The sequence below is a fragment of the Malus sylvestris genome, chromosome 2 (assembly GCF_916048215.2).
Source record: "Malus sylvestris chromosome 2, drMalSylv7.2, whole genome shotgun sequence".
In the NCBI taxonomy this organism is placed as follows: domain Eukaryota; kingdom Viridiplantae; phylum Streptophyta; class Magnoliopsida; order Rosales; family Rosaceae; genus Malus; species Malus sylvestris.
The window spans coordinates 8,484,654-8,500,085 of record NC_062261.1 but is presented as its reverse complement, the minus strand read 5'-3'; the positions used below and the strand labels follow the sequence as shown (position 1 = coordinate 8,500,085).

The following is a 15,432-nucleotide window of genomic DNA, read 5'->3' as shown; positions in this document are numbered from 1 at the left end:
AAAGCGGAGTGATTTTTGCACGCTCATTTTCTCCTCTTGCTTGGAAGAGTGCAGTTGGAGAAATTAGAAGTGTGAAAATCACACTATGCTTTTAGACTTTTCAACTGGTTGTACAGTAGTTTACATCAGTTTTCTGCCAGTTTGTCCAAGAGCAAGTATCAAATTTCTCATTAGAGTAGTCCCACGTGGGTGCGACTGTCGCACTAAAAATTTCTCGTTGGATCGGTGTATTTCAATGGATCATAACAGTATACTAATTTCGATTCCACGAATGCATACGGATGCATTATGTTATAAAGCTGTCCTTGAGACACATTGAGCTATGAAGAACCTAATGAAACCCTAATCCCTACTCCTACACACCATGTAAATAAATCAAACCATGAGATGTACAGATGCACACAAAAATCATACCCCAAAAATAAAAATAATTAATTCAAATTGGACAATCGAATCGAAAAATGTGGGAAGAATAACCCAAGGGATTGCTTGCTGCTCAAGGAAGTTCAAGACAAGATCCACATGAAGATTGTTGACCAAATGGTAAGTGCCAAGGCTGCAACCAAGTACGTCCACAGGAAGAGCACTGAGCACTCTGCCTCAGCCACATCAAACAGCTGTGTCATCGTACCTGCGTAGCATCACGTATTCGTGTAAGTACTTTTATACGAAATTGTTACAAACTTTGAAAGTTCCCTCGTCGAATGACTGAGGATGGTGGGAATTACGAGCACTTGATGCAATTTGCTTACCGATATTCATGGCAGGCGGCAGGGTAAACTGAATCATCAGCACAAAGTGGAACAAGGGGTCTGATGGGAGAAACCCTAGTTTGTCTGCTGCTCTTACAATGAGAATACCGATTGCAGGCATTACTACGTATTTGGCAACAATCACTCCGAGGAGGGCAGGCACTTTGATCGTTGATTTACGTAAGCCTGTTTAATTAAACACACAGTAATATAGTACTTTGTTAGATTATGTCTCCCCTCCCATAAACTAAGAAAGTAGTTCCGAGGTCGAATATAGCTCCATTACCTTGGATCAGATTGCCTCCGAGAATGAGTGTGATGCAAGGGATTGTACCGTTCCTGCGTAAGGCATTTACCGTTAATTTACACATTGTGCAGAGGATGTTTTTGGTTTGAAGTAGTTTGATTGAACATCAAGGGATGCTAAGTCTTTATTTAAACATAGTAATTTTTATGCTCTAAGCTGAATGGTACTTACCCGAGTTGTGTAATAGAGTCTTCGATCGCACGTAGAGGGGCGTCGTCACCAATTATTATTTTCTTAAGAAATGGAATTGCCCCAACGACGAATCCCACAACCTAGTAATACAAGATAACGAACCATTCAGTTCTGTATCAGTCTTGAGGTCTTACGAAGACCTTGAAATATAGCAAAAAAATGTTAGAAAAACTCACCGCAGCAAGTGTTGGTGGTGCCAGTAACTCATGCAAAATCTGGCGAACGAATGCTAATACTTTATGGCTGAATGGTACATTTGATTCATCAGGGGCTACTATCTGTCATTGAGTAATCCAGATCGTCCAAACAATCAGGCTGAGTAAATATATGCATATATACGACATATGTAGCTAGACTGCTGTAATTTTAGATATATGAGGGTACTTACAGCTTGGTTTACAGAAGTTTCAGACACTACAATAGCACCCTGCTCTTCATCTTCTCCTTTGAGAAGGTGAGTATCCCCGTTAGCATCCAAATCTGTGTTGGGCCTCTTTGCGGCCTCCTGAGCTTCCTCGGCTGCTTGAAGCTTTTTCCATCTAATAGATGAAGTTCGAATCAGCTGGTAAGTGTAGGTCCAAATGAAGAAACCACCAAGCTGCAATAACCAAGTAATTTGTGATTTAGCATTCAAATTACTTCCTTTTCTCTTTAGATCATGTACAGTAGAGGTTTAATAATTGCATTACCGCCATGGAAAAAGATACGTATGAGAGTCCAATCGTACTACAAACACTATGATTGCCAAAGGGGTTTCCGTCCTCATTGCAGATTGCAGGGACAAGTATGAGGGGAAGGTTTCCCAAGTTTGCTATTCAACAAGATTGGCGATTACTTGATAAGCAAACTACTATATTGCTGCTAAGAAATAGATGAAAGAAATAAATCATAAAAATTGACTATTTACCTGATGAGACTGCAGCAATTATCACACCTTCCTGGTAAGGTTTTGGTTTGAAAATCTTTACCACAATCCATCCAAGAATCCCTCCAACTACAAAGGTAAGCGCGACGTTGACAATCATAAACCACCTGAATCATATTGACAACGTATCAAATATTGTAAGGTCGATATCAATAATTTCATCGACATATTGATGACATGATTTCAAAATACTGCAATTGACTACATTGGAGAGAAAATAAATGCTGCAAAGACTAAAGACCAAATACAAAATGCAGCATAACGTACCATGAAACAATGTCTCCAAATGTAATAGTCTTGGCCACATTTGCAAACACCAGTGAGGGAGTGAACACCACAAACACAACCTGCATTTTCGCAAATCACGTACTTATTTGCTTTTGTTTTGTGTGCAAAAGAATTCACTTGCAAAAAAACGAACATGTATGTGCCTACCTTGTTCATGGACCTTCGGGCGCCCGATGGGAGAAGATTCCAGTACTCAGTTGCCATCAAAGCTCCCAACACACTGATTATGAGAACTTGGAAAATTGGCATGCAAGCCACCTCCAACAGCGTCCAGAAACCCATCTTCTTCTTTCTTTACTCTTTTCGAGTCTAAACTTTCGCACTTCGCTTTTTTTTGTTCAAAACTGACCTAATGTGTTTGCGTTGCAGTGTTTTTATAGGAGGTGCTTGAACTTCTCAGTAGTCCTACTAAAACAAAAGAAAAATCCTGAGAGAGAGGGAGAGGGCACAAAAGGTTAGCCAAGGAAGCAAAATACGAAGCAAAAATCACAGGTGGAATTCTGAGCATTACAAGGAAAGACACCAAAAGTTGATGACATGGGGAGGAGGAAATAGCCATGAAGGTACTAACATTTGGCACTACTCGATTCAATCCCATCACACTGCGCATCTCTAAGGATTGTACAATTTTGTACATATGTTTTGAAATTTCTGGGTAGTAGTACTGTTTAAAACCTTCTTAATTTCCATGAAATTTTACTATTTACTCAAATTGGGTTGTTTTCTGCTAAATTGGCAATCCAACCATATAGATATACCCTGAATCTAACCCAGGTGAGATAAATGTTAATATTTTTTAATTAATTGTAAATTCGCGGTTGAAGCTATAAATGTCCTTTTTCCTTTTAAATTTGGTTTTATCATAATCTTAATAAGGTTGGGATCTGACCCAAAATTATTTTGGATGCAAGCATGGAACGATTTAGAATGAGTAGGAAACCAAATCTAAGATATATATAAGTAATCTATATAATATGATTTAGAATTTGGTTCGCTTTCAACTTCTTATTTCAGAGCAGTTTCTATACTAATTAAATTGGACTAATTGACAGCTAACAACACATGGTGTTTTACCGCGGTGGAGGAAAACAATGATATCTATGCACCCCGGATGAGGGTTCAGTCTTTACCAATCTCCTTTCCCATGACAATTTAACATACCAACGCTCTTGTTTATAAAAAAAAAAAAAAAAATTGTCAAGTAACAAGACATTATACAGTGAAACCTAAACATGTGTAAGAGTCCAAATTCAATTAGAATTTGTCATACATTTACTAACGCAATCGTTAATAATAAAAAATGACAGCTAATTAGGCGGCATACAGTGAAACCTAAACATGTGTATAGAGTCCAAATTCAATCAGAATTTGTCTTAAGCATATATAAAGAAGATAGACATAAAGGACAACCCCGAAAGGCCAATGAACCAAATGGCAACACAAAGTAAAACGACAGTGGTTAATAAGGGAAAAAAAAAGTAGACATTTTTTTAAGAGTATGGACACTCTTAATTTGGTGGATATGAGTGATATGCGAATTCATATGCATGAAAACAATATCACCATCAAATTAAGAGTGTGTACATTTTCCTAATCCTGAACAAAGAATTGAGAAACAAAGAAAAAGAGATGCTACAAATTTGGAACACGGCCAATAAACTTTTTTCTGTTTAGGTCATCCATGCCGTCCACCATAAATAATGATGGGTCGCACAAGAGAAAGAATAAAGAAAAAGTTTAATTGACAAAAACAAATAAAAATAAATCCAAAGTTTTTTTTTTTGTTTTTCTAGTACATCGATATTTTTATATTGAGAGAATGAAGAGTTAAGTTAAATTACACAATAGACAACCTAATTTAGTATCAAATTCATCATCCACGAGATTCGAACTTAGATCTTTCACTGTATACTGAGAGGCAATAAATCCAAAGTATTAAATTACCGTGATAAATAAGATATTTTTATTCATATTTATTGTATTTTGTATTCAAACTCTCTAGTTTAAATGAATTTATATAATCTTATAGTTGTTTAAAAAACCGAATAAAAGCGTCATATTAAAAAGTTTCTCCTGCTTCAAAGGCAAAAGATAGCTTTAGTTTATTCCCAGACAAAAATGAAGTTACGGAAAAATCCAAAAACAGAACAAACATTTCTTTATTTGTGTGGTTGAGAGATAACTCCGCATGCACTATTGGTGTCACCCTCTTTGAGCTACAAAACTATGAATGATTGACTCGATCTCAAACAATAAAAGTGCTAATAAAAATATGAAAAATACTTGATAACAATTTTTCCGTGTTTTGGACACATTAAAAAAATATCTCGTTAGAAAGAAGAACCGATGAATTAAAAATAAATTGTGCTATCTACACATTTCTTTTTACTTCCCACACACCTTTTGTTAATTTCTGTACTTCGATTTTTTTTAATTTAATCGATCTAACAGTTGCAAATTAAAAGGATGTGTGTGACGTGAACGTATGAAAAGTGACCAGAAACAACTCAAGAACCAGAAGATGAAGGACTGAATCATCCATAAAATTCAAGAAGTTTCAGAACAAAAACAAGATTAAGGCAATAGCTTGATGCGTTTAAAAAACAAATTAAGCAGAAAAAAAGGAAGGAAATAAAAAAGGAAGAGAGAAAGATGAACCTGGAAGAACCAGCTACAAAAGCGAACATGGCTGAGAAAAAATGGGAGAGACAGAGTGGTGGGAATCTGAGGCCGATCGTCGATGAGAATATATAGGAGAAGAGAATAAGAAGAAGAAGAAGCATGACCCATCAGGCTCGCATGCTTTGCCTTTTAATTTGGAGCATAAATCTCCTACAAAATTGATGGTGCTTGTACAAGTTGATAATTTGTGCTAGCTCTGTATCCACTATTTATACACGGCACTTCGGTTCCCACCACTTTTATTTGTGTTTACAACCGCAAAAAAAAAAAAAAAAAAAACACTATTTACTTGACTCAAGTTTTGGTAATTATAATGGGGAATTTTTTTTAGCTTAACTGACTGCAAGAGGACGCGAGGCTCAAGTAGAAGGAGATGTCGTATTTGTATCCAGCTTGCACATGAATTAAAATCCAACTTAATTAGCTGGAGAAAAGTAATTAGTTTGTCAGATTATTAACTGCAAGATGTAATTAAGATGTTTATATTATCAAACTGTCATTTTTTACAGTTAATTAGATTGATTTTTGCATGTTGGAAAAAGAATTTGATTTTGTATGAATGAGTGGTCTAGGTTAGGGACGGAGCCAACATGGGCGGAGCTTCATGGAGGGTCGGACGAGCTCAACATCTGGCCTAACAGTCTAGTCCAAGTTTCCAACTTGGCCTAATTTGCTTGATGTAAACCAAGAGTTGTGTTTCCACGGTCTAAAATTTTAGTCCAGATGACAACATAACCCTAAAGAATGAGCATTGGCTGTACTAATCAGAATATATACATGTGAAACTTCGGCGGTTTTTTTTTTTTTTTTTTTTTTTTTTTGACAAATGATATTATTTACACTAAAAAAAAAGAGGAGGAGATCTTAGCCTCACAATGAAAATTCGTATAATTATGAGTTGCAGCATTTTTCAGAATACATGTAAGAGAAAGAATGAATTTAAGATGAATTTTTGGAAGTGCATTTTTGCTCATCATCTTATTTATAATCATTAAATGTGTTTGAATTTTGAGATATGTAATATCCACTACATAAATCTTAAAATTCAAACTTATTTAATGATGATAAATAGAATGATGAGAATATATCATAGTTTATGATGACGAGAAAAAATGCTTCCAATTTTTGGAGTCGGATCAATGAGACGGTTACACATGTGAGCACATTGTTGGAGCTTGCCACGTGGGGATCAATTTGCACGGCAGCGTAAGGCCACTACTCAAGCTTTTCGGCTTGCCATTTGTTTCTTGTGCTAAGTTGTAACTAGAGAGTAATTATAGAAAGAACTCGAAAAGACTTACTAGTATTACGGTCTATGTGATATTTATTTTTATTTATAAGTGTAATGTAACTACATTATTGTTAGTTCATTGTGAGACTAAACTCACCATTACCTCGTTTGTAAAAAAATAAAAAATAAAAGAAAGAAATTTAATTGAAAGAAGAGACAAGTTAGGATGTAACCCACAAGTCTGGGTAGCCTTAATTCCTCTCCGAGTGGTCTGCTACTACATAGAAGAGAAGAACTTTATTATACACCAATCTTCCTGCCATATGTTAGATTAGAAAGAAGATCAAAGAGAAAATAAGAGAGAGTGTTGAAAGACGTGGAGGTTTTGAAACTGAAGTTCTCCAAGATTTTAACCACGAAACCTCGGGTGCTTAAGTATTTGTATTATGCGTTTAATTAGGCTTCAATATAATTTTATTATAAGGTAACTATTATGTTTTTTTGCTAGTGATTGGTGTACGTGTACAAAGTAATAATTTGTATTAATGTAAATTTAGGTTACAATTTCTTATACAAAAAATTTGATCCTTTGATTCAATCTTCGAGGATACAAAGTGTGTATATAAAGTGGTTGACCCGAGGGTCGTAGTAACTTTATCTCAAATTCACGAGCACCGTAAGGGTTTGGCTTGTGGGGATGGAGGAACCAGTACGTGTAGTGGTGCTTAATGGTTTTTGGCGGAGAATGCAGAGCTTTATGTTTCTTCTGATTGTGTAGAGTTTTATTGAGAGTTGAACGTTTGAGAGATGTGTGTCACTCTTAGTGATTTATCTGGTTTTGATAAGTCATGTGCTATGTGTGCGATTTGCGAGACATACAGTGCATGGCACATAAGCCCTGGTATGTCGAAATTTTAATGAGTTGGTTAATATTTATTTCACCCAAGTATACATGTCTAAAACGACAATACAAATATACAGTGAGAAGTTTTTCTACACGATCACTTCTAAATCGTTCAATCAACATAATTTACTAACGGTTTAAAAATTGGCCAGATTAGTTGACAAACGAGCACAACATATATTATTTATATATATACACATACGCACGATACTATATTATACACATACGTACAATACTTATATTGGTACCTAGCTAGGTCCACCTCCACATACCAGTTCATGAATGTTACGCAAAACTTTGCAAACTTATCGAGTCTATATATCCAACTAATTACAAATCGCTACCTTGATTTTTTCTTGCATTCACACCAGGACAAATATCACAAATCACATGGGATATTAGATTAATTAGAATTCTCCTCAGGCAGGCTCACTCATTAGACAAATTCGAATTTGTCTGTCCAACCAAGAATTTGGTTCGACCAAAAGTCTACAGCATATGCATACGCATGCATGCATGTTTCCAGATTTGTCAGAAAAAGTAGACATCAAGAACCACAGTGAGCATTTGTATTATATTGGAGGTCGATCGATTAAATAAGCAAGTTGAAATAATTATAAATAAGTTGAACGTGCCATTTGAATATTAGCCACACATTAATACGCCAGTGGACAGAGAAATTTTCCTAAATCTCATGCTGGTTAAAATAATAAAACCCTAGTACTATCTAGGGATGAAGATGTGATCGATTGGCTTGGAGTTTTCTACATGAATACCATCAACCCATCATTGATATGTCAATTTGACAACTGTGCTTACGTGTCAGTGACAGTGTACATACATAGATTGACACATGATGCAAATTACCAAAAAAGCAGTGATGGGACAAATGTCTCTACTAGGAACGTTCGCGACTAGTGACGTATATATAGAACTTCATTCTCTTGGACTTTATGGTACAAAGGAAATTAACAACAGCAGAGTGAAATGATATTGAACAGTAGTTAATCGTAATTTTTTTGGACCAAAAGCGAATGATATTGGTAGAATCAAATTGATCAATTTTCAGTACGTCGTCAAATTTGATTGCTATTTCATCAATCTTTAATCGTTATAAGGCCAACTTTTGATCTATATTTGTTGATATTTAATCAATCCAATAATTGATATTTAGAAATAGATATTCCCATAACTCGACTGGAAGTATATTTTTTCGTTATATAAGAGCTTATATATATTTACATTAAAGAATGAGGGGAATAAATTTGTATCAAACTTGACGTTTATGATATTCAAACCTAATATAGATACTGCAATGTACATATTGAAAAGTAATTTAAGGTGCTGTAAATGACATAACATAAGTGGCCTACTAGTAATCAACTTCATGATTAGCTAGAAATCAATTGCACATATAAAAGGTGAATCGTTGAATTGTATAGTTCATATGTTTGCTCTTTGCATAGCCATATGTATTGCTGCAGTTTCAAGTGTCGACCACCGATCGACAAGACAACCCTAATTGGCGGTCCATCGTTGGCACTATGAATAGTTGGCAACTTGTCAAGTCATGTGCTGGGCACATGCTACTATTTGGACGTCTCCCCAGCAAATCACTATAGACGATTTTTCGTTTCAAAATGTATAAAATTCGTCTCTTAATTGCAAAGATACCATACGCTAGTTAGTAAACATAGTTAGATACAAATAACTTCCGAGCTAACTACACTTAAAACTCCAACTGCATTTAGCTTTCGAGCTAGATACAAGTAACTCTTGAGCTAGCTACACTTCTTAACCCTCGACGGACTCAATAACCAATCCAGCTTCAACCCTTCCCTTTTGTTTCCTTTTATTATTATTTTTTTCTTCTTTTGTGATGTTTTTTAGACGAAATACCTAACCAAAAGAGAGAGATACAAGCTTTGAGCCTCTGGCTCTCCCTATTTGACCCAGAAAAGTGAAATTTCTAGCCACACTAATATTTTATTCTCATTTGAGCCAGAAGTGATACTAGTTACTTTAGAAGATTCCAATTTCAATCATTGTGCCTTCACATGGACGATGGATGTGATTTCAAACTATATGTTACTAAATTCATTTCAAATGAATACATTTATACACCCTAAAGCTGGTTGATCTGATACATACAATTGATCGAATATTAATCAGATCAAATATCAACAATATTTCGATCAAATATTAACAATATAATTGATCGAATATCAACATCATACTTAAAACTAATTTTATTTTAATAATAGGAAGACTTTTTAACTAAAGTGGTCCTTGAGATTTGCATAACTCCTCACTTTGGTCCCTGAATTTGTCCATCATCAATCATTTTGATCATTCTCTAAAAAATCTCCATTAAATAGAGATAAAATGATAAAAATACTCTCAATTTTTGTTAAATCATTTTAGCGCATTGTTTATTAAATTGAGGGTATTTTTGTCATTTTGGTCTTTATTTAAGAAATTTTTTCACGAAACGACCAAAATGATTGATGGTGGGCAAACTCAGAAACCACTTCTCTATTGATTTCAAATCACAGGGGACCAAAGTGAGAAGTTATGCAAATCTCAATGACTATTTTGGCTAAAAAGCCTAATAGGAAATGTGAAAGTATATCTCTTTGATAATGTATAACACATGCAATATTGCAGATCAATGTCTAATTAGTGGAGGAGGATTCTCTCCTCTCCTAAACTCTCCCCTTCCCTCATCTTCTATTTGAACGGTTATGGTAAAATCACATCAACATCTTATGTTGATTTTTTTATATAGAGAATAAGACAAAAAACAAAATGTGAGAGAAGAGGAAGGAAGTGGATGAGAATAAAAGGAAAGATAATCCTACTCCAGAAAGGAGCTACCAATACAAGGTCAATTAATTATTCCATCAATGAAGTTCACTATTTTGGTAGTATATGATCGCAGTTGTTTCACGTGTTCAGTGGGGATTTTGCTGTTGAGAGTTGGGAAGGACCGACAGAGCCATATATATAAAATATATGTAGAACAAGAAGGTATCGATCGAACGTCAAGCTGTGGACCTCCAAATGCCAATAATTTCAGCAAATAATGTGCAGCAATAGGACCCCAAAATGCACATGAGCCACGCACATATCTTTCGTTTCCCTTAGTCACCTTTCACTCATCAATGGCATCTGCGCTTAGGAATCTTAATTTGCAAGAAACAAGAGTCCCATCCCCCTAAAAAGTCAAAAATAAAAATAAAAATGTTAGAATAAGAAAATATTTTGAAAATTTTTATTCAGATCTAATATTTCTTTTTCTAAACCCAACTAATAAGTTTTTATTTCAAAACTCATGTTTTACCTTTATATACTAAATAGGTTTAGAAAGAAAAACAAAAACAAAAAATAGTGAAAATACGTCAGATTATCCCATCCCCACCCCTCCACGAAAACACCCTCTCTTTCCAACCGCTGACTAATACAACAACAACAACAAAACATTTTCCCACTAAGTGGGGTCGGCTATATGAATCCTAGAACGTCATTGCGCTCGGTTCTGTGTCATGTTCTCTGTTAGATCCAAGTACTCTAAGTCTTTTCTTAAGGTCTCTTCCAAAGTTTTCCTAGGTCTTTCTCTATCCTTTCGGCCTTGAACCTCTGTCCCGTAGTCACATCTTTGAACCGGAGCATCAGTAGGCCTTCTTTGCACATGTCCAAACCACCGTAACCGATTTTTTCTCATCTTTCCTTCAATTTCGGCTACTCCTACTTTACCTCGGATATCCTCATTCCTAATCTTATCATTTCTCGTGTGCCCACACATCTTCATTCCTATTGGATGATTTAAACTTATTGGATTTCAACCTCAAATTGATTTATCACAATATAGTTGATTTGTGTGAAAAGGAAGAATGTAGAACTAGGATTGTGCACTCATACTCATTAAATTAGTTTTTAATGGTTGAGATTAAACCAATTGACTTAATTAGATGATATCTGTTAATTGTTTATCGTTATAGTGTTGAAATATTGCATATACATATGGAATCCAGATCCTCGCCAAATCCTCTTTGTGAGAATCCTGAGAATCCGTGAATCGTGCGGTCAGAAATCATTTTAAATATTTTTATTTAAAATTAAACACAAATAATACTTGACAAAAACTGATTGCACGATATACGATGAACGTACACAATTTACGGATCCTTAGTATCCTCATCAAAAGAATCCGGAGAGGATCCTGTTGGATATATATGGGGGGGGGGGGATGAGATTTAGGTCTTTGATTGTGGATGGTAGGGGAGGTCCAAGTGGCATGCCTAGGTGGTTGGTGAGGGGGTGAAGGAAATTGGGTGTCTTTGGGTTGGAGAGGTGGGGGTGGATGTTGCAGGTGACTTTGGCTGGTTCTTTTTCGTTTTCTTCTTTATCATTCTAAACTCATTTTGTATGTGGGATAAAACATAAATTTCAAAGTAAAAAAGTTATAACTTGGGTTTAGAAAGAAAATTTTTGGGTCCGATTAAAATTTACCAAATATTTTCCATGGGGCAAAGCATGCATATACGGTTAATTCCAAGAATGGTTATTGTAAAAGAATAAGGGAAAATTAGAATTTCTTACAGTTTTTTTATATCATTTAGATTAAACATATGTGCCTTTTAAAATTTGATTAAAGTGCGTTGATCCATAGTCACATCTATTTTTTAAAATTCAAATAATTTTTGAATTTATCATTTTATCTGTATGATGCACTTTTTACTTATTTAGTGGAGATATTAGTAATTAAACTATATTTTCTCTTCTTCCAAATATGTTTTTTCGATCACAGTTTTTTTTTGTTATGCAAACATTTAATATTATTTCTTTTTCCAAATGGTTTTTTCTTTTTCAAATAGTTGGTGATCAACATAAAAGCTCCGTGTAATTTTTTCAATTTTTTTGTGAAATTATAATTCTTTTGCCCTTTTTTTAAGTATAGTTGTTGACGAATTATTATTAGGTACAATACAATACGTATATATTATGTCACAGCCCGTCCCGAATTACTTTTATCAATGGCGTGAAATGTTGATTTTACCCTTGAGCGTTGGATCGTGAGCGTGTGAAACGGGCCAATTATTTTAAGTCCTAATTGTTTGGACCGAATTCGAACTTAGATTTTCTTTGTTCTTGGTTGGTGACCCAAATCTAAACCACACACACACCCACATCACTCCCGTTGACCTCTCTCTCTCTCCTCCCTCTCGGATTTTCCTCCATTGTCAGTACAAATGTACGGACAATCCCTCAAACCACATCAAAACCTCACGGATCAAACCATCTAAGATCATCACCTTGTTCCTTGTGTTCTCATGAGTCGAGTGACACCTTTGTTTTTAAGAGAGGACGTCGGGAACCCTGAGTTTTCATAAACTCCGACGAGGTAAATAGTGACTCGATCGTGATCGTGGGTGATCTAGGAAGTTTGTGGACTCAAAAAGGGGATTTTGAGCTCATATGAAGCTTCAGGACGTTCTTACGAAGCTCGGAGAAGAAAAAGCAAGCAAATTGGACGTTGGGGAAATCGAGTTTGACGAGTTTTAAGTTTTCGCCGGATTATCGAGCTTTCTCCGGTGAGTTTTCATGGATTTCAAGCCTTGAAATTGGTGAGACCTATCCCGAGGACGAGCGCAGTCAAGGGCGACTCGAGGGCTACGACCCTTTGACATACCAGTGAGTGGGCTTTTGGTTTTAAGTATATATGTATATGCTATCTTTCCCAGAAGATGCATTTAAATGAGTTATAATTTAAATTGCCATGCCAAATGTTTTACATTTAGAATATGCATATGATGTTTGCATATATATATATATATATAATTATGGTGCTGTGGACACTCAGGTAAGTCAGGTGAGTTATTGAATTGTGAATGTGAATAATGATTGTGATTAATTGAGAAATATAGAGCTCATGAACCTGCACATCGGGTGATTGTGACATGCCTGTTTATGATGTCACGTCCCGTACCATATGCTCACATTGGATCTAATTTAGGTGCACAGTCTTGTCGTACAGACCATCATAGGTGGTTCTGACTCGTACATGACTAGCAATTTATCGTATAGCTATCATGAGAACGTAGCATTGAGCATAACTATATTACACCCAATCTTGTCGTACAAACCTTTACAGTGGTTCCGACTCATGTGCAGTGTAGTGCCGTATAGGTCACTTGCGGTGACTCCGACTGGATTGACTAATGAGCTATGAATTCAGTCGTACAGACCTTTGCAGGGGTTCCGGCTAATATGTTATTTCCATGAAATAATTTTCACCTGAGTTACTCATTCTGTTATATATTTGGCATGGCATATTTATGTTTATGGTTATGGAAAGCATGATTTGAATATATATATATATATATATATATAATTTTTTAATTTTTTTTTATTTATATATATATATATATTTATTTATATTCTATCTCAGGGAAATTATACATGTTTTACAGCGAGGGGTTAGAGCATTTGATAAATGGATGGTTTTGAAAAGCTTTGTTTTTGCCCACTCATGTTTTCTGTTTTGCACCCTTCCAGGTTTTAGGTAAGCTTGTTCGTTGGTGGCTCACGAGGATTGAACAGAGGTTCTGACAAACTATCACAATGTAGGACATCCTTGGGTGTCGTTTAATTAGTATATTTTTTTTCTGGACTGAACTTAGGCTACTTACGCTCTGATTGTGTATTCACACATTTTTCTAGCACTTACCTTAGCTAGTACTCTTATGAATTGGTTCTTAATTATTCGTATTCTCTATTATCATTATTGCTTCCGCACTGTGCACATGGCTACGTCACCTTCACGTGACTGCCAGCATGCCCAAATTCAGGTTGGGGTGTGTCATATTATCTGCACGTACTTTTGAATTTACAAAAATCATTAATTGGTACGTTTATTTGCAATTTTGGCACGTTTGATTTGATACAAATTGTTAATATTAGTACATTATTTTTATTTTGGTACGTATTATTTTGTACACATTGTGTATTGGTACATTTATATTATTCTCAATCCTATTTTCTCTTAACGTACTAAAAGAAAAACTTATTTCGGTACGTTTGATTTTGGGGATTTAAAAATATTTTAAACTATTTTGGAAAGAAAATATCTTAAATCGTAGATAATTATTGCTAAATTGTAGCATTATTGTGAAAATAAATTGAATCTAACCAACTTTTTTTGTTTACAATTATCTCTAATGGAGAAGTGTGTAATCAAAAGGCTAGATTATAGGAAATTTGTTACAATATAATGTGCATATAGCACCAAAATTATGACAAAAAAGTTTAATCAAATCACTAAAAGACATGAATGTTTGATCTAGAAAATTCAAAACTGAAGCGCCTATATCAAAAGATCTCAAAGAATAATCATCGGCCAAATGTTTGTACATCGACCCCATTCTAAATCCTAAACTTTTCAAATTGCGTGTCAAATTTTTTTTTTTGAGATTCATAACATAGATGTGTCATCCATTAGCTGCAACTTGTTATTAAACTCTCTCTAAAATTAAACCCTAAACTTTCGTATATCCATCGCCATTGCATCTAATTAAGTCGAATAAGAGATATTCTCAACAAAATAGAGACAACCATAACTAAACGAAGGACTGAAGTAAGTAATTATGCAATTTAAACTCCATGTCAGCAATTGACTCTGGAAATTAGTTAGTTCTAGCTGGCGTACTTAAACTCTTCCACAATAATGTAGTTCTTAATTACCTCCACAATTTCATTTTAATTTGTTTAAACAAGCGTGGGCGATTAATAATTGTGATCATATTTGTTTCCTCTTTCTTCTTGCTTGACAGTGACATGTTGAGATGCATAATGCATACGAGTCCAAAACGAGTATTGTTATTAAATTTGGAGTCAAATTCTGATGTCCATGCATCGCAGCCTTTATTGGAAATCACGCATGATCACACATAGTAGAATATATTTCGATGCATGGCCATGAACCATGGTCCATGGAATATTCTATTGCATGCCAAGAATGGTGACATACTCGCTAATTGAATATAATCACGTGTACGTCTTTCTCATCATTTAAATATATGTTTGTTTTTTGTTTTTTTATATGTGACTAGATATACGCATGGCTGAAAGCCTGAAACCAATCGGCGTCAA

General features: G+C 35.0%; 1 protein-coding gene across 2 annotated transcripts; it reads right to left on the bottom strand.

Annotated features, from left to right (window-relative positions):
* Positions 1 to 207: 207 nt before the first annotated feature.
* LOC126609097 (protein PIN-LIKES 5-like) lies at positions 208 to 5,328 on the bottom strand. 2 transcript variants are annotated; one of them, XM_050277107.1, is made up of 11 exons: positions 5,123 to 5,328; positions 2,612 to 2,891; positions 2,444 to 2,523; positions 2,159 to 2,283; positions 1,941 to 2,062; positions 1,640 to 1,849; positions 1,428 to 1,529; positions 1,231 to 1,331; positions 1,039 to 1,091; positions 753 to 938; positions 208 to 631 (listed from the first exon to the last, which is right to left on the bottom strand). In XM_050277107.1, exons 2-11 carry the CDS (start codon positions 2,744 to 2,746, stop codon positions 507 to 509), a joined length of 1,239 nt encoding a protein of 412 aa, XP_050133064.1. In that variant the 5' UTR covers positions 2,747 to 2,891; positions 5,123 to 5,328; the 3' UTR covers positions 208 to 506. The 2 variants fall into 2 exon arrangements, with proteins under 2 accessions (XP_050133064.1, XP_050133065.1); XM_050277108.1 differs by having other exon boundaries at positions 2,612 to 2,869.
* Between the last annotated feature and the right edge of the window lie 10,104 nt (positions 5,329 to 15,432).

Coding starts and splice junctions, on each gene's coding strand:
- LOC126609097 (XM_050277107.1), bottom strand. CDS start 2,746: ATGGGTTTCTGGACGCTGTTGGAGGTGGCTTGCATGCCAATTTTCCAA. Junction 1,332..1,427: donor CACCACCAACACTTGCTGCG/GTGAGTTTTTCT, acceptor TTGTATTACTAG/GTTGTGGGATTCGTCGTTGG. Junction 939..1,038: donor CGGAGGCAATCTGATCCAAG/GTAATGGAGCTA, acceptor TTAATTAAACAG/GCTTACGTAAATCAACGATC.